Source organism: Delphinapterus leucas, chromosome 13, assembly GCF_059928025.1.
Source record: "Delphinapterus leucas isolate spDelLeu-1000000601 "Yukka" chromosome 13, BTC_Dleu_Yukka2, whole genome shotgun sequence".
Lineage (NCBI taxonomy): Eukaryota > Metazoa > Chordata > Mammalia > Artiodactyla > Monodontidae > Delphinapterus > Delphinapterus leucas.
Window position 1 is genome coordinate 12,234,489 of NC_143141.1, and position 19,793 is coordinate 12,254,281.

Here is a 19,793-nt window from a genome sequence, read left to right on the forward strand (position 1 = left end):
TTCCACACCACCCCTGGCTCCACATGCCTGAGGAAGACAGGGCGTCCTGCTTTAAGAGTGAACAGTGGGGGAACTCCCTGGTGGTCCAGTGGTTAGGACTTGGCGCTTTCACTACCGTGACCCGGGTTTGATCCCTGGTCAGGGAGCTAAGATCCCAAAAGCCCTGGGGTGCACCCCCCCAAAAAAAAAAAAGAACAGACACTGGGTGTTTAGAAGGCCCACCACATGTGGAGAACCACGTTCCAGGATGTTGCCAGCTAACTGCTGGGGTCTCAGCACGTGTAGAAGGGGCACCTGCTTTGAATGCCAGCACCGTTGTTATTTAATCTTCCCCGGCTTTATTCTTCTGTAAAAACGGTAGTAATAGCATATATAAACATGCATGCACACCCGGACATACGTATGCAGGTGAGTCATGGCCAGGCCTGACGCCAGCCACACTCACTGGCCTGTGGCTCTGGAGCGCCCGTGGCGGGGGACCCGTGGCTGGGTCATTCTGTTGGCCTCTGCAGGAGGGCGGGTGGGCAGACAAGCCCGGTCAGAGCAGCCCCTCCTGACTTCCCCCAAGGCTGACGGCTCCCTACATTTTGCCTCTCTGCTCCAGCCAGTGTGAACGGAACCCCTGCCCCATGGACAGCAGGCCCTGCCGCCACATGCCCAAGACCATCTCCTTCCATTACCTCTCTCTGCCCTCCAACCTGAAGACGCCCATCACGCTCTTCCGCGTGGCCACGGCCTCGGCCCCCGGCCGGCCTGGACCCAACAGCCTGCGGTTTGGGATCGTGGGTGGGAACAGCCGCGGCCACTTTGTAATGCAGCGCTCGGACCGCCAGACAGGGGAGCTGATCCTGGTCCAGACCCTGGAGGGACCTCAGACACTGGAGGTGGATGTTGACATGTCCGAATACCTGGACCGCTCCTTCCAGGCCAACCACGTGTCCAAGGTCACCATCTTTGTGTCCCCTTATGACTTCTGAGGGTGCCATGGGGTCACGGTGTGCAGCAATCTGGGCTCATTTCTCTTCCTCAAAGACTCAGCTGCGGGCGTTGACTGCGACAGACATCTCTCCCCACCCAGCCCACCGCCCATCTGCCTGTCCCCCACGTTCCTAGGGCAGCGCTGCACTCTGTCCCAGGAAGTGGCACCAAAGCGCAGCCCCCAAACCCAAGCTACTGCCATCACACGTTTTTCTGCTTTAAGGCCCTCGCCTTAGGTTATGCACTTTCGCAAATTGGTTTTTGTTTGTTTGTTTGTTTGTTTTTTTACAGAGGAATGGGCAGCTTTTCAAAATGCTGTGTTGAGTGGCATTGTGAGCCTGAACTAGCTAGGGAGGGAAGAGCTTACGGCATGTGTCTGAGATGACTGTCCAGCCTCCTGTATTGTTATAGTCAAGCCTTGTTATGAAGTAGTTCTGGTCATGCTGAGGGTCAAATCATGCCCCTGTGCACGTGGCATGGGATGGGGGGGCAGGGTTCCCTTCCACGACCCAGCACGTTCTTGTCTGCATTCCCCTCTGTGACACGCCTGCCAGCCTTCTCATCAGAGGGCCGTGGCAGGGCCTGGACCCCAGTGCAGATTCATCCAGATCAAGGAACCAATGCTCACGTGTAGATTTTGCCTGAATTAATTCCCTTTCGAGAAATCATATCTCAAAACGTAACCTGCTATTATAACTGAAGCAGTAAAGTCTGTGGCTCATCCCTGCCCACCAGGCCTGTCCCTGACCGTGAGCTAGCCCAGTTCCTCCTAGGAGGGGGTACCTGGTCCTCTTCCTGTCTAGGCTGGACCCACTGGGATAAATGAATAAGAAAGCACAGCCCTTTCCAAGGAATACAGTTTCATGTTATTTGGCAAGGGGCTTCTAAAACTTTTTATAAGGTAGCACTGCAAACATATACCGAAGTACAGACAATAGAATGAACCCCACGTCCAAATCACCAGCTTCAACAATCAACTCACGGCCAATCTTGCTTCATCTCTGCTCTCACCCCACCCCACGATGATTCTGAAGCAGATCCTGGACCTCACATCATTTCATCCGTAAATATTTCAGCATTATCTCTAAACCATAAGAACTTTAAAAAAGCATAACCTCAATATCAATCACACCTAAAAAATCAGCAATCATTCCTTAATACCTTCAAATATTTAGTCATTGTTCAAGTTTCTGAGTGGCTCGTGATTTTTTTGTTTGAATTAGGTCCATGCTCTGTAATTTGTTGATTCACTTCTTAAATCTCTAATCTGTAGCGGTGGTTCTCACGCTTTAGAATATATTGAGATAACCTGGAGGCTTGTTGGAAGAAGCCTCCTTTGTCCTTGTCAGAAGGTCCTTTGTCCTATAGAATTTCTCACAGTCTGGGTTTTCCTGAGTCTGTCTCTGCAGTGTCTTCTTTTTTTTTTTTTTTTTTAACATCTTTATTGGAGTATAATTGCTTTACGTTGTCTGTAGTGTCTTTTAACATGGTCCTCTGTCCTATTTATTTCTTATATATCAGTAGTTATATCTAGAAATTCAATCAGACTCCAGTTAGGTTTATTTTCGCAAGACTACTTTATTGGTGGTGACAGCTTCTTCCAGGGGGAGCCATCTCATCTCTAGCTGCCTCTCTTTTCTGATGTTAACAACTATTGATGATTATTCCACAGATCCCACTACTTCTTTAGGGGTTGCAAATAATATTCTAGTGCTACTGTTTCTTCGTTTATTAGCTGGCATACCTTATAAGGAGAAACTTCCTTTCATCAGTTATTTGGTTGCCCTGAGGTTTGGTTTGTACAGGAAAGACTGGATAAATTTTTTACTTCTTCCCCTTTGTCAGTTTCCAAGGTGGTTCCCTGGCATCTTTCCAAGCTGTCCAGGGAGAGCTGTTTTCTTACTGGAAACATTACATTACATTATGAACTCATGGTTTAAACATATTTGATGTGTACGTTTCAATCCATTGCAGTTCTTATCTTTCCTGTCACTCAAATTGTCCTCTTTGGCTCTTGTGAACTGCTTCAAGTTGGCTGATTCTTTTTGACATGACCCTAGTGGTCTCTAATAAGAGTTTTGTAGTTATCTTGTATGACAAGACGTTTCAAGCTCATCTTGTATATGCTCCAGCCCCGAAGTTATCGATTTTTTTACCCAGGGATCCCTGGTTCCTTTCAGTGGGGAATGGTCATTAGAGATCAAAATCTGAGTGTAAGGAGGGCTCATTGGTAGTGGTTTGGTCATTGTTTCTTGGTTTTAGTGGAAAGAGCTAGGAAATAAGTACTGTTCATTTTGTGTACTTTGTGTAAGAAGAAACACTACATGAGTTTATACTGATACTTCCAACCCAGCTCAGGAGTACAGGGTTTTTCATGTAACCTCATTGATCTTACATCTGCTCTTCTCTCTCTCATTCTGAAGACCTCCTTCTCAAAATCACCAAGATAATTATACATTGTTTTAAATCCTCAGAATAACAATGCAATGATAACAAAATTATCATCCCCAAATTACTGAAAACAGTTAAGATTTTTCTTTCTCCGTTCCTTTCGTCCTTAGGGTTTATGCTATTAGGGACGTACAATCAAATAACTCGGAATGGTTCCTCTCTCTGTGGTTATGCCCCAAGCTTGAATCAGGGTTATGGTTATTCGCTTTGTTTTGCTTAAATTTTTAGAGATTGCTTTTTTATTTTAATTTTTAAAAGTAATTGTGTAAACTGTTTACATGGTTCCAAAGTCAAATTCACAAAATGAGCTGTAATCAGAGAAGTCTATATACTAACCCAGTCCCCTCCACCCTACGTCCTCCTTCTACCATAGATAATCAAGTTTTTTCCATTTTACCCTTCCATTTAAAAACACATAAACACATGATAAATGATAGCATACTAATTCATTTCACACTTTCCTTGATCTTGCTTTTTTTCCTTAACAATATATTGAATATTATCCCATAGAACCAGATAGAATGTTCTCCTATAAAATGCTCCATTATGAGGACATACCATTGTTTATTCAACCAGTCACCCTTGATTGACATTTGGGTTGTTTCCGGTCCTTTGCTATTAAAATACTGCAACGATATGCACTTGCCTTTTTGCATTTTTGCCTCTCTATCTCTAGGGCCAATTTTTCCTCCATAAGGATTATACTACTTTCTATCCTCACGAACAGTGTATGAAAGTTTGTGTCCCTAAAACCAAAGAAGGCCCCAGTGGTGTCCCCAGTTCTCACATCTGTGCATCCACCAAACTCTGCTTTGGAAGGACGGAGAAGCCTGAATGGAGGGCTATTCCACAGCTAGCCCACCCACCTGTCCTGGACTTCTGAGTAGCAATCAACATTCACTAGGAAGACAAGAGGGACAAGCCAACTGGATCACAGGCTCCTGAGGGATGGAAAGTTAGCTAGGCTTTAAAAAATCATCTTATTTTTAAAATGTCATACTTACAACACTAGCAAACTAAAAGGAAAATAAGCCGAAAACAGAATATCACTGCATGGTCACAATAAACTGCATGGTCATGGTCACTGCTTGGTTTATTGGGCATCTGAGCATGTGCCCCAAGGAGAGACATGGTCAGCCTTGAATGCGTCCGCCAGCCACTGACTCAGCTTTCACCAAGCTCACAGCGCAGGGAGAGAAAAGTGGACTTCTACGACTTTTACCTTGAACAATGAAAATCTGTAGGTGTTTATAAGCTGCATAAATATTCCTGGATATCTACAGTGTTCCACGCACTGTTTTAGTTGTTCAGAATACAATGGATGAGAAGATGGACAGAGACCCTGACCTCACGGTACCCTTACACTATAGCAAGCGAGAAGATAATATATATACACAAGAAAAGTGTGTGATTTCAAAGAGAGATGAGTGCTATGAAAATAAAGGCAGCCAAAGAGGGTGGTCAGTATATACTAACTGTATGTGTAAGTATACGTACATACATCATCCACGTAGCCTAGGTGTTGCAAACACTGTGATCGTGTGTGGTGACAGTCAGATTTCATTTCCCGGTGTTTGGAATTAGGACTCAGAATCTCAAGGGTCTGAAGGAAGTCGTGATGTAAAGCAAGGCCTGGGATGACCACCTTGGGCTCACCTACACAGAGAGGACGACGATGCTACGTGGGCAGAAAGGAAACTTCCAGGGAGGGAGCCTAGTTCTGTGTTCTGGTTATTACCGCTGTATAACATATCCCCAAACTGAGCAGCTTAAAACAATTACTTTAACATGCTCATAAATTCTGTGGGTCAGGAATTCAGACAGAGCACAGTGGGGTGGTTTATATTTACTCCACAATGTCTGTGCCTCCCTCAGCTGGGAAGACTCCTTGGCTGGGGGCTGCGCTTACCTGAAGGGGTTATTCACTCACTTGCATGTCTGGCCTGGGCTGGGATGACTCGGAGACTAGCATTGACAACGGGAAAACTATCCTTGGACTCTCCTTGTGGGTTGGCTTTCTCAGAGCATGGTGGCCTCAGAGCAGGCAGACTTCTGACATGGCGGCTCAGGGCTCTTAGAGTGCCTGTCCCAGAAAACAAGGTAGAAGCTGCATGGCCTTTATGCCCCAGCCTTGGAAGTCACGTAGGGTCACCTCCGCCACACTGTTGGCTGACACAGTCACAAGCAGCCACTGGGTCAAGGGAAGTGGACATGGGCCCGTGACCTCACGGAGTGGAGTTGAACTGAGAGGTTTCAAAGGATTTTAGGGCCGTGTTCTAACCGTGCCACTCCTGCTTTCCTGCTTAGGGCTCCAGTGCCTCCGGAAATCTGGCTTCTGACCTGTGGGTTTCATCAGACAGCCCTTTTGGGTGTTCTTTGCAAACAGATGATCCCTGCGTAAGACAGGGTTTATACTCAGGCTGGGAGATAAGATCTTCACATATCTCACCAGGGACAATGGGGAAACAGAGTTAAAGTCCCCATGCATGGTGCTGCAGGTTCACCAAGCTCAGAGGCCGAGGGAAGGGCTGGGACCAGTTCATGGAGGAGCTGGCATTGAAATGGTTCTTACTAGGGAACTCTAGTGGGACATGCAAGCCATCTCCTGATATACTCACTCTCACAAGGAGCATTTCCAACAAAATCCAGCATCAGCAAAGCCATGGGAAGGTCAGCTGACATGCACACAGGAGAGTATGACTTGGTGAAAAGTGGGTTTGGGCTGACAGAATTTTCTGAGTCTCACCACCACCTCCAAATGAAAAATCAGATTTTCTCCATCTAGTTCTTAACCTCCAGGAAGCTCTTTAGATATACTTTTTAGAGGAAAAACAGGCTCCATGGTATGTAGTATACCTTGCTGACCTGAGCCAGGATTCACAACCGTCATGTGGTGGCACTTGGACAATATCTCGCCTTCCTTCCCTTTACAGTTGGCCGAGTGATCACACATGGTGCTGGAGATAAAGATCTCTGTTTCTTAGACTCATCTGTCCTCCCCACCCAAGCCATCAAGTTCCATCATAGGGAGAGTTTGTTTTGTTCCTCACCCCTTGCCAGAGTCCTGTGGGCTAAGATGAGCTATGTACTCATTCCTCCCTTCCTGCCTTCAGCTGGCAGACAGTGCCAAACTTGGTTGGGGACTGGGCCTTGGAAGCTGGAGAAAGGGCACCATCCTCTAAGGGGTCTTTCTCACTCCAATGCTGGCTTTACAGTGGTCTGGAGTCTGCCCACGGGACAGATGTATCTCTGCAGAGTTACTTGGCCACGCGGAAATTCAACACACTCCATGTTCAGTCATGATCACTGTTTCCCTGAGTGCAGCCGGACCTTAGTGGGCAACCCCAAATCCCAGAGCCCTGAGTGAGCTGGCCCCTGCCGACCTCCTGGACCACTGCTTGTGATGCTTCCAAATGCACCAGCCTCTCTCCTTCCCCTGGACTCTGCCAAGCTCATTCCTGCCCTGGGGCTTCTGGATCTGCCGTTTCCTCCTTGCTCTGCCCCTCATTCTGTTCTCCACTTGGGTGGGTTCAAAAGTCTCCTCCCCAGAGAGGCCGTCCCAGCTGCCCTTGTCAATGCTGCTCACCCATCTGCCATCCCTCTTGATTACCTTTCCCTGTTTCGCTTTCTTCAAAAGTACTTTTCACTATCTGAAATGCTATTTGTTTGCCTGTTTTCTGTCTCTCCCCATAGCATGAAGCCTGTTGGATGCCCATCCAATATCCATTTCCCTTTTCCACCTTCCATAAAGAAACCTGTTTTGCTCAGAGCCCCTTCCCTCCTTGTTATGAGCTGAACTGTGTACCCACACCCCAATTCTGATGTTGAAATCCTAACCCCTAGTACCTCAATGTGACAGTATTGGGAAATAGGGTCTTTAAAGAGGTAATTAAGTTTAAATGAGGCCATTAGGGTGGGCTCTAATCCAACAGGACTGGTGTCTTTATAAAAAGAGATTAGGCAACAGACACACACAGAGGGAAGACCGTGTGAAGACCCAGGGAGGAGAAGACAGCCATCTACAAGCCAAGGAGAGAGGCCTCAGAACTCAGCCTTGCTGACACCTTGATCTCAGACTTCTAGCCTCCATAATTGTGTCCTGGGTCCTTCGTGATGGCAGCCCTAGTAAACCAATACACACCTCATTCCAGCCTGTGACTCAGGGGAAGGCGATCACCCACCACCCACCCTCCAGGCTCCAAGGCAACCACAGTGAATGAAGGGAACGGACAGAATGAAGGGAACGGCTTTCTTATTACATGGTTGGAAAGGTCTCTATCTTTTCCACTGAATAAGAGGGAATATGTCATCACGGTTGCTGCTGGGAACCATTTTACGGACAATGAAAGAAGCTAGTATAAGGAAAAAGCCTCCTGGTGAAAGGCAGAGCCAGATGGAGCTGGGGTCCCAATCGAAATACCCCTGGAAACTTTCCTGCCTCTGGACTTCCTGTTACATATGATAATGGGGTTATGGTTTAAGTGGGTTTGAGATGGAATTCTTGCTGTTTGTAGCCCAAAGCATCCTGGATCTAACTGGCTGGAATCCCAGCTCCATGAGAGCAGGCATCTTTTTTTTTTTTTTTTTTTTTTGGCCGCGCCGGGTCTCTGTTCCAGCATGAGTGCTTCTCTACTTGTGGTGCGTGGGCTCCAGAGCACACGGGCTCGGTAGTTGCGGCTCGAGGGCTTAGCTGCCCCATGGCATGAGGGATCTTAGTTCCCCGACCAGGGCTCCAACCTGCGTCCCCTGCACTGGAAGGTGAATTCTTAACCACTGGACCACCAGGGAAGTCTCGAGAGAGCAGGCATCTTGTCTGCACACCTGCTGATGTAGCCCCAGCACCTGCTCTCCCCGGCAGGTGCTCAACACTTGCCTCTATAGAGACTGATGACTGGAGAACCTTAAATCATGAGGACCAACGTGAATGCATTAAGAGGGGCCACCCATCGTACCCACAAACAACTTGGTTTTAATTTAGTTTGTAAAGATCAGGGCCCTGAGGCAGTGGATTGGGGAAGGGACTATTAGAAAGATGAGTAGGAAGGAAACAGTAGTGAGAGCCTCCTGAAGATGGAAATCCTTAATGGAAACCCATGGACAAGGTGACAGACAAGCCACAAAATGTTGGGTTGGCCAAAAAGTTCATTCCAGTTTTTCCCAATTGGCCAACCCAACAAAAGAGCTGGCGATCAGGGCAAACATTGGCAAATCTGGCCAAATCGCTCCTATTCTCCCACCTCTGGGCACTTCTGCCCCCTTGTGGTTCGGTCACACCATTGCAGAGTTCTTTCCCTTCCCTGATGGCATCTGGCCCCACTCAGGTGGAGGCTGCGCTGACAGCTTAGGTGCCTACCTGTGTGACACGGTGAACTGCTGGCCCACGATGTGCGCAGCATGAGCAAAATATCATCCTTGGTTGTTTCAAGCCACAGAGATTTGAGAGCTGTCTGTCACTCCAGCATAACTATCCTGACTGACGCAGGGCAGAAAGGGAAAAAAATAAAATAAGGGAGAATCCCTCCATCGCCGATGGTGAGATCGTGCTATGGACTGAGGGCTGGGATGAACTCAACTCCTTGTACGTGCTTAACACCAAACAAACAAAAGAGCCACACACACAAGTGATACCTTAAATTGCAAAACTGGGCTATGGTGGTATGTCTCAAAGGTTGAGGTAGGCTTCCCAGCAACACGGAGGAGTTTTAGGAGGCCCCAAAGGCCCAACCTCAGCTCTACTGCAACCTCTTGCCTCGGGAGCAGAACAGGCCTTGTGTTTTGGCAGGACTGTGTCCGCCAAAAAGGTATGTTCGAGTCCTAACACCTGGTACCTGTGAATGTGACCTTGCTTGGAAATAGGGATTTTGCAGATGTAAATAGTTAATTAAAATGAGGTCATACTGGATTGGGGTGGGCCTTAACCCAATGTCCAGTATCCTCATAAGAAGAGAAAACAGATGCAGACATACACAGGGAGAGAAGACAGAGGTAGAGATTGGAGTTAGGCTGTCACAGCCAAGAAACGCCAAGGATCGCCAGTCACCACCAGAAACTAGATAGAGGCAAGTAAGGATCATCCCTTAGAGCCTTCAGAGCGTGGCCATGCCTACCCCTTGACTTTAGACTTCTAGCCTCCAGAACTGAGAGAATACATTTCCGTTGTTCTAGGCACCGAGTTTGTGGTCCTCTGTTACAGCAAATGAACACACCTTGTATCCTGGCCTCCTCTGCAGAGCATCTGCTGAGGGCCAACCATCCCACCTCACCGAGGGAGGGGGCACCTCCATTCTGGGGAACTTGGACAGCCACCCAGTGCCAAGCACACTCTTCTCTTCAAAAGCCCACATCCCAGCCTGGTCATCCTTTTCTTCGTCAATAACCTTGGAGCACTTAAAAGTGATAAAAAACAATCACCTTATTTGTGTAATTCCTGCTCAGTTGAGAGTCAGAGAAGACCATTTTGCAATGAGTGCAGAGTCACGTTGGGGACATTCAGGAGGCTAATTTTCAAACACTGTGGCCTTTTTTCTCTTTTTTGAAAGAGAAGTTGACTAATTTTATAACCAGCAGTGACATAATTCTACTTATTTCAGCAGAAAGAGCTGAAACAAGAGGCTCAATCAGCATATTTCATAAAGAGATTCACTGAGTCCAGGGATAAGGAAGGACTTATGGACTCTTAATCCCAACCCTGGATTATGAGCCTAGAAGACTGGACATGAAATCAAAACCATTCTCCCCTCAGGGTCTGCAGGATCAAAAGCTTCCTCTCGCAGGGCTCCTCCCCTCCCCACAGCCCCTACCCTGGGTCCCCCGCACCCCTACCACCTCTCCAGCAACATTCCTGCAGCAGCAGGAGATGCGGCTCTCCCCCCTCCACCCACCAGGACAGTGCAGCCTCAGAAGTCCCCTCCCCCATGGTCTACGGTGTATGAAACTGCTGTTGTTCACAGCAGGGGACATCGTGGAGCAAGTGAAGTACCAGATAAAGTCAGGTTCTGCCCTAAAAACCGGAATGCAAGGCCTGCATTTCCTTTTCCTCTGACACACACAGAAAGGGAACACAATTTATAAGCTAGATCAAAAGTGAGTCAAGGGACTTCCCTGCCGGTCCAGTGGTCAGGACTCTGCATTTACACTGCAGGAAGCACTGGTTCCATCCCTGGTGGGGGAACTAAGATCTCCCATGCGGTGGGATGTGGCCAAAAAAAAAAAATTGAGTCAAAAGAAATGGACAGGGGACTTCCCTGGTGGCGCAGTGGTTGAGAATCTGCCTGCCAATGCAGGGGACACGGGTTTGAGCCCTGGTCCGGGAAGATCCCACATGCCGCGGAGCAACTAATCCCGTGCGCCACAACTACTGAGCCTGCGTTCTAGAGGCCGCGAGCCACAACTACTGAGCCTGTGCTCTAGAGCCCGCGAGCCACAACTACTGAGCCCGTGCACCACAACTGCTGAGCCTGCGCTCTAGAGCCCGCGAGCCACAACTACTGAGCCTGTGTACCACAACTACTGAAGCCTGCGCACCTAGAGCCCGTGCTCGACAGCAAGAGGAGCCACCGCAGTGAGAAGCCCGCGCACCGCAACGAAGAGCAGCCCCCCCACCCCGACTTGTGTAGAAATCAGCGATTTTTTAGAACGTGGCTGCTCTCATCTGCCGATGCTGGACTTCAGCTGCAACATGTCCAGCCTCCAGCCAACCCTGCTCGCTTCAGACTGGCCCCCACAATTTGAATTGGCCCTGGCCAGTCCATCCTGTTACTGAAGGCAGTGGTTTCTGTATACTGACAGGCTCCCTCGGTTTGTCTCAAGTCTGAAGTCAAGGGGAGATTCTATTGGCAACCAAGGACCTCTGTGCAGTCCTGAATGGCGGGTTTTTCCTCCAGTTCCAAGGCTTGTTCCTATACTTGGTGCTCCAAAGTGTATAGTTATCCCGCCCCTTAGATTGTCTAGTTGGTGAATATATTGTGCAGTGTTAAGTACATCGCACGCTTAAAGCTGTTTGCCCATTTTGTCTTTACTTCAAAAATCTGAACAAATGACTAGCATATGCTTGAACTCTTGGTGAAATTTAAATGTTAATAAAATAGTATACAACCCCCCCAAAAAAAGAGTAGCCCCCGCTTGCCGGAAACAGAGAAAGCCCACGCACAGCAACAAAGACCCAACACAGCCAAAAATAAAATATATATATATATAAAATAAATAAATTTATTTTTAAAAAAAGGACAGGAATTCCGCAGAAGTTCCTTCAGAGTCGGGGCCTTCCCTGAATCTGAGAAACCATCCTGCCGTGTCCTCGGGCATCATGCACGCAACGCCCTCCCACTGCTGGACAGGAAGGTCATTTCCTAGCATCCCTCCATCTCTTACTTGCCACACTTTGATAAGAGCGAAAAACTGCTCGGCTGCCAGCCAACCTTAGGGGGAAACCGAAAATTGAAACAGAAGCCACAGCTTTTCAAAACAGGCTGCTCTGGGACTCACACCACCCAAGAACTGCACCCATTCAGAGCATGAGCGTCGCAAACTCTTAAGTGTAAACTCCTAACACCAGCTCACTCACAGGGACAAGACCACCGGCTCTTCCAGCAACTCTGTACTTGACATATTCTGCCCCACTCCTGCCAAGGCCATCCCAGGACTGACTCAATCTTTCCCTCACTCCCTCCTGTTGAGCTGCCCCCAGTCCCCAGAAATGCAATCTCTGTCTTGATGCAGCAAATTATAAACCTGCTTTGTGGACCCTAAGGGGGTGCCGGGTGGTCTTTGACTGATGGGCACCAACCTCCAACGTGAGCAACCAGGGATCCACCTGCTCCCCAGATCCACACACACTGGTAGGCGGTGACCAGCTGGGAGGCGTGTGCTAGGTAGCTGGCGGCTGGTACTAGTTAAGAGGCCCAAGTGTGGAAATGAGAAGGAAGCGTGCCAAGCGTGGAGGGCCCCTCACCCGTGCACACGCACATGCGAAGGTCACACAGAGGGAGGTGTGTGCACGCCGGGCTGACACACAGGGGAACCTTGCTGTCAGCCACCCTCCTTCCTTTCTGCCTGTCTGGGGATTTACTTGAGCAGAAGGACCCATCATCCCCATCTGCGCTGTTTCATGGTTTGGCCTCTACCACTTCAAGTCTTAAACATTTTAAGAAATCACTTGCATTCTTTTCACCTAAAGGGCCGCCCTTCTTCCTGTGGTTGGGGGAAAGATTTTAATGATTAACGACTAGTGAGTGAGGGCCTTTTATGTGCCTGATCCTTGCAGGGAATACAGCCTTCAACAAGACGGAGACCCCCGCACACCCCCATAACAGTTCCAGAATATCAGGGAGTGCAGTTTAAGGGGTGTGAGGGCTGCTGAGCCAACGGAGGGTGGAGGGCGAGGCATGCCCTTGCCTTAAGTTCGCTAAAGCTGCCCCCGACACAGAGAAAATGTGGGTGAGGCCTCAGAGGAAAGAGGGAAGGCCAGTGAGGGCCTGAGGCCACGGACACAACTGCTGGCCTGAACCCCCATTCCCCACTCCTGCAACTTGACCTGGACGGTTCTGAACAGACCCTCGCTAATTCGTGGGTGGGCCCAGGAGGCCGGTTCCATGGTCCTTCATGCAGCTGCAGCACCTCAGCCACGGTATCTTGCTGAAATTTGACAGAACAAAGGCCGAGGGCAGCAGCAGTGTCTCCCCATCTGCTCCTCCTTCCCCTCTTGCCTTCTGAACCCCCAGCTGGAGGGGCCTGCACATCCCATTCGAAAGTCAAGGTCATTTTCCCCCTTCTTTTTTCTGGTGCAGATCTAGCTGGAAGGCGCATCCCCAAGAGCACAGCCCTGCAGAGGTGCTGGCGGTCTTGCGGGAGGCTGGGTGGCTTCTGTTTCCTGAGGGGCGGCTCGCATCACCTCCCCAGCTTGGGAAGAACATAGAACCCTTCACAGCTGCACAAGGACAGCCATTCAGCCCCCGAGACAATCAGGAATTCACTGGGACCAGGTTTTCCTTCTTCATGGACTGAAATGACTGTTTTATGTGCCTCTGGCTGAAATAAGGAGCATTTCTGTTGATTCCGGGTTCACCTAACTGAGCTCAGCTCCACGAGGAAGTTGAAGTTGGCTTGCAGTTCTCAGGCACACAGAAGGCTGAAAGAGCTGGTGTGTCAGCAGATATGGGCTGAATCACAAATCTGTTCAGGAAGTCCAAGATTAAAGTCCAGTTTATATTATTATGTAACAAATTTACCTGCCAAGCAACACATCCAGGCAAATAAATTGGAAATATTTTTGCACAGGATACAGCTGGGATACAAAACTCGTATTTATTTAAGACTTATGTGAACGGTAAATAAGGCCACTTCTGTGGAACCCCTGAAAAAGGCAGTTTAAACATTTGGAGCAGGAACGAAGGCCCTAAATACTCAGGAATGAGGAGCATCCTGCCAGGAAGATGAGTTCCTGGACCGCCAGGCAGGAAAGGGGGATTCTGAAATAAAAGGACTAGGAAAATGACACACATTCAGTCTTCATATCAAAGATAAATATTTCTAAAGTACAGGCATGAAAAAAAAAAAGTCAAATACTTAAAAGTGAACTGTTGGGGCTTCCCTGGTGGCGCAGTGGTTGAGAATCTGCCTGCTAATGCAGGAGACACGGGTTCGAGCCCTGGTCTGGGAGGATCCCACATGCCGTGGAGCGACTAGGCCCGTGAGCCACAACTACTGAGCCTGCGCGTCCGGAGCCTGTGCTCCGCAACAAGAGAGGCCGCGATAGTGAGTGGCCCCCGTTTGCCACAACTAGAGAAAGCCCTCGCACAGAAACGAAGACCCAACACAGCAAAAATTAATTAATTAATTAATAAACTCCTACCCCCAACATCTTCTTTAAAAAAAAAAAGTGAACTGTTGTTACCACTTCTGGAATGACAGACTAAGAATCTCTGAAACCTACTACTCCATAAAAGGCATGAGAGAACACTGGCAAAAACAGTGAAAATCAACTTTTTCAGAATTCTGGAAATTAAAGCCTTACAACAATTCAAGGAGAATTTACTCATGAAAAACAGCTGCATCTGGGTAAAACGCCTCGTGACAATGACTTGCCCTAATCTCATTCTCCTCTCCCCAGCTCCACAGCAGCCTTGAAAATCAAGAGCCCCACAATGACAACTGAAAACCAGGACCCATAGTCCCCCAGACCAGGCAGAAGAGATGGGGAGCTTCTCAAAAGCCAAATCCACTCCTCCCTAAATCGTCTTTGATTTGTATGACGGTTCACACTACATTCTCAGGGCCTGTCTTCAGCCGACCAGACTCAAAAGCAATAAGCACATCCAGCACCCAGATCTTGGATTGTAACTACTACAGGTTTTCCTCGACTTACGATGGGGTTCCGTCTCAATAAACCCACCGTAAGTTGAAAATATCATAATCTGAAAATGCATTTACTGCACCTAACCTACTGAACATCATAGCTTAGCCTAGTTTACCTGAAATGTCTCAGAACATTTACATTAGCCTATAGTTAGTTGGGCAAAATCATCTAACGTAAAGCCTAATCTATAATCAAGTGTTGACTATCTCATGGAATGTATTGAATACTGTACTGAAAGTGAAAAACAGGAGGTTGTCTGGGTACAGAATGGTCGTTAAGTTCTCGGTTGTTTACTCTTACGTTGCAGGGCTGACCATCATGAGAGCGCATTCTACCACATACCACTTAGCCCAGGGAAAAGATCGTAACTCAAAAACCCAAGCGTGCTTTCTACTGAATGCACATCACTTTCACACCATCGTGTGTGAAAATCACTAAGTGGAACCATTTTAAGTTGGGGACTGTCTTCTCAATTAAAAGGAATCTGGGCTCCTTAGAGAAATGGCCCATTCAAGGGCCAAGGTAGGAACATACAAAACAAGCCTGGAGCACCTCTTCCAAGTTCTTAAAGCTGTCGGCAGGATTCAGTAATTTGTGGTTTTAAGACTGAGGCTCCCGTTTCTTCCCTGTCGTTCTGGATACAGTTCTGGATACACGGCCCTCTCGAAACAGGGCAGCTTACTTCAAGGCTAGTAGGGGAATCTGACGCTTCTAATCTTTGACTTCAGGAAGAGCCCAGTCTCTTCCAAGGATTCATTTGATTAGTTAGGCTCCACCTGGGATCATCTCCCTTTTGATTAACTCAGAATCAACTAATTTGAGATCTTAGTTACACCAAAGGTAAAAACCACTTCATCTCTGGCATATAATGTACGTTAACCATGGGAGTGAAGTCCATCCTACTCACAGTAATGCTCACACCCAGCACGTTATACAGGCTGTGTTCACTGGGGACGAGGAATCTTGGGAGCCGTCTTAGAATTCTACTTCCCACAAAGGGGGTGGGAAAAAGGGAGGATACAGGGAATCACTTGTTTTCATTAAAAACCTTTTTATGTTTTCATAATTCATTAATCCAAAATAAATCCCATAACAAATTTTATTTCACAGTAAATTTTTCCCTATATACATATGTAATTTCATTTCAAAATTACATTCAACCAAATCTAAATGTCAGTAACTTAATAAGAGCCACCATTTTTAATGTACCAATAAGAAAAAATAACCTGCCAATGAAAATATGATATTCTATCAACTGTAAAGTACATCCCAATTTCAGAGGTGTCGACCACAAGAATAAATACACTCGTTTCTTACTGTGTGCTGCCTACAGGAGCCCAGACGGTGAATACAGCCTCCGGTGAAGAGGGCGGTGAGTGGGGACCCATGGCCTTCGGATGGACAAAAGCAGCTTATCCTTGGCTCACATGTGTTAGCCTGCCTTTGGCTGCAAGTAATATAAAGTCCAAATCAAAATGGCTTAAACAGTAAGGAGAATATATGATTTCATGTGCCATAACATGAAATCTGAAGGTTGGCTATCTCCTCTCTAAGAGTGGAGAATTCCATGGTTCAGTTGTTCTCACGGACCCAGCTTCTTCCCATCTCTTTTCTCTGTCACCTTCAGCTGCTTAGCTGGCTCCCCTTGAGGTCCCTAAGACAGCTGCATCAGTTCTGGGAGTCTATTTAGACATGGCAACGTCTAACCTCTTCCCGTCTATCTCAAGAGATGTTAGCTTTTCCAGAAGCACACCAGAGGACATGAATTCGTATTTAAAGCTTAAACCGGGGCTTCCCTGGTGGCGCAGTGGTTAAGAATCCGCCTGCCAATGCAGGGAACACGGGTTCGAGCCCTGGTCCGGAAAGATCCCACATGTCGCGGAGCAACTAAGCCCGTGCACTACAACTACTGAGCCTGCGCTCTGGAGCCCGCACACGACAACGAGAAGCCCACGCACTGCAACAAAGAGTAGTACCCACTCACCACAATTAGAGAGAAAGCCCGGGCACAGCAACGAAGACCCAATACAGCCAAAAAACAAACAAACAAACAAACAACAAATAAAGCTGAAGCCAATTACTGGCAAGAATGGCACTTCCATTAGTTGTTGAAACCAGTGGTTTTCAATGGCTGTATGTAGGATCATCTGGAAACTACTGAAAAATCTCATGTCCACATCCCAGGCTTCCCCCCAAACTCCCCAAAATCACAATTTCTGGGAGTGGGCCCCAGGCATCAGTATTTTTTTAACCCCTCAATGGTTATGTTTATTAAAACTAGTCAGTGAACTGAGGTACCTGTGCTGGAAGTCAGGAATCCTATTAAGACAGGGAGCAGGTCATTCAATACCTCTGCGCCTGAATTCCTGACATTCTACAACTAGATCAAGTTAACACACTGGAAGACTACATACGTGACTTATATTCTCTTACCAAATGACAAAAACTGAGTTTTGCTGTCACGTGGCTTTCAGTAACTGACTGTAAAAAAGTTATATGAACCTGTCACAAAGAATCTTAGAAATAAGAATTCTCTCCATTCTACTCAGTGATTTCCATAATGAAGACCTACGTAAGAACCATTTTTATGAAGTATTATTAGAAGAGTTAGGCTTTGCACCCTCCCTCTTTTCTGAAAATGAGAGGTAAATAGATAACCACTTCATCCTTTTTGTTTTGGCTCCAAAAGAGATCAGAGATAGGGCTTCCCTGGTGGTCCAGTGGTTAAGACTCCATGCCTCCACTGCAGGGAGCATGGGTTCAATCCCTGGTCGGGGAACTAAGATCCTGCATGCCACGCAGTGCAGCCAAAAGAATTTTTAAAAAGATCAGAGATAAATTTAATACAGCCATGATAACCATGCTGACCAAATGACATGTAAATCCATGTACAGCTTTCCCCATTACAACTTTCTTGCTTATATTTCCTCTGGTTCAGACTTTTTTTACCTATGGTATTAACTTGCTTGGAGCTGCATCAAGGGTCAGTGAGATTTACTTCATAAGAGGAAACCCAAGGGAGCAGAGAGGAGCAGAGGCCAATGGGCACTAAAGCCTTGTATGGCCGAGATGGCCAGACTTCAGAGCACTTACAACCAGGCAGACAAACAGACCCTGATTCAAGGTACAACACAGTGGAGGCATGACTGAAGCAGTACATTGGGAAATCTGCTCTGAGGAAAAGCTCTCCTTAGAGAATTGTAGAGAAGAAAGTGGAAATTGGAGGCTGGAGTCCAGTTAGAAAGGGCTGTAATAACCCACAGACTAGAGACCCACAGCCTGATGGCTGCTTTAGGTGCACAGGGCACATCTGAGGGAAAACGTCTCTCCCTCAACTTGATTTAACACAAGTTAAGAGATTTCACTGACACAGTGATGTTTGCCTCTTCAAAATAATGATAGTTGTAGCTATTTAAACTTCTCTGATTCTCACTCCCTCAAATCTCTGCTTGGTCTTTTAAGTTTACAGGTGAGATGGGTACTGCCTCTTGGAATATAAGAATTACTGTTTTCTCATACATAAACTTTATGTCAGCCAATGTTACCTCATGTACAGATTGGCCATAAAATGTACCTTCTACAACTGTGCCCTATGACAAGATCCTGAATTCCTTTACACTGTATGTGATCTTTAAAGAAGATATGAAGTATCAATTCTACAGGTAATATAACCACTCCCTTGCACAATTTCATTAAATTATTGAAGCTTCTTGTAATGAACCCTCTTAAAGCATCAACTCAGCCCCTCTCCCCTGTGACTTCCTCTGGACGATTCTAGTGCATTATCTTTCCCTCCTTCCTAGCACAGCCATGGAGTGAACGTGGAAGACTGCAATGGGCGCTGAGAGGTGACGCACTTGCAGCTCACATACTCCTGGTGCTAAGGGCCCAGGATCCATCGTTGTTTCTTACTTTCCCAGGTCTTGTCTGATATACCTTTGCTTGAGTATAAGCAATTCCCTTTCTTGCTTTTGTGGGATTAGGTTACAACCAAAATAATTCTGACTCATATTTTCAAAAAAGACTTTGGTAAGAAGCGTCACTAACTTTGGTGGACTCTAATGTATACAGCAAGTTAGTGATGCTATTATTTTTCCCAGCAATAAAACAATATTATGATAATAGTTTCAATTTCATTTTTCTAATAATAATCAGTACCACTATATAAAAGTACATATTTAGAATCTTATTATTCATGCTTGGAAATTTTTGTATTGCAATATTATATTAAAAATATCACCACACTCCTAAAATTTATGTTCTGCAAGTGTATAATCTGACTACAGTTTATGAACCAATGAAAAAGATAACCATTCTTATATTTTAACAACAAAAAATTTAAGAACTCCAGGTTTAGGAATGGTATAGCAAGAGACACTGATCCGTTTTATTTATAACAGTAGGAAATCGGAAACAACTTTTTCGTTCACCAATAGGAAACTGGTTTTAAAAAATCACAGAACCATAATTTAAGCCATAAAACAGAACTACGAGCAAACAATAAAAACGTTGTGAATGTATTTAATGACATGAAAAGATCTAGCTGTATATTCATTGTCTATTATCCCAATGTCTTCCCAGTGGAACATAGTAGTTTTCTCTCTTCCATCCTCACTCAGCCTAACCTTCTTCCTATTTTATTGAGAAAACGCAATCAATCAGAAGAGACTTCTGCAATATACGGCCACAACGTTTACCCACCAGCCAGCATCTCTGTCACATATGCTCCTCCCCTGTTTCAATGGCTGGAACCATCCTGGTGAAGACCAACCCTTCACTTAGACACTACATTCATCCCTCAGCGCCACCCACTGAAGAGGTGCACATCACTGTAATGACACAAGAGGGCGCTTTAAGTGAGGAATCTTGTAAACCACTCCAAATCAAGTCTTGAATAGTCTTCAACAGGCAGACACAAGCACTCTTCATCCATACAAAGCTACAGAAGAAAAGAGAAAACAAAAACACATGAGCTGGTAAAGATTTTACCAACTTAGCTACCGACTCCACC

At 46.6% G+C, this 19,793-nt stretch overlaps 2 protein-coding genes across 4 annotated transcripts in view; one reads left to right on the forward strand and one right to left on the reverse strand.

The window, feature by feature from the left end:
* Positions 1 to 4,797, forward strand: part of FBLN7 (fibulin 7) — a 62,799-nt gene extending 58,002 nt beyond the window's left edge. The window contains exon 9 of one of the 2 annotated variants that reach the window (XM_089922802.1): positions 605 to 4,797. In XM_089922802.1, coding sequence (XP_089778928.1) covers positions 605 to 977 — 373 coding nt within the window. In that variant the 3' untranslated portion in view covers positions 978 to 4,797. The remainder of the gene's footprint in view (positions 1 to 604) is intronic. The other variant, XM_022599072.2, reaches the window with a different exon arrangement.
* Positions 2,392 to 19,793, reverse strand: part of ZC3H8 (zinc finger CCCH-type containing 8) — a 51,353-nt gene continuing 33,951 nt past the window's right edge. For both annotated transcript variants that reach the window (XM_089922805.1, XM_089922803.1), the window contains one exon: positions 2,392 to 19,721. The gene's annotated coding sequence lies outside the window, so the exon portion shown is untranslated. The remainder of the gene's footprint in view (positions 19,722 to 19,793) is intronic.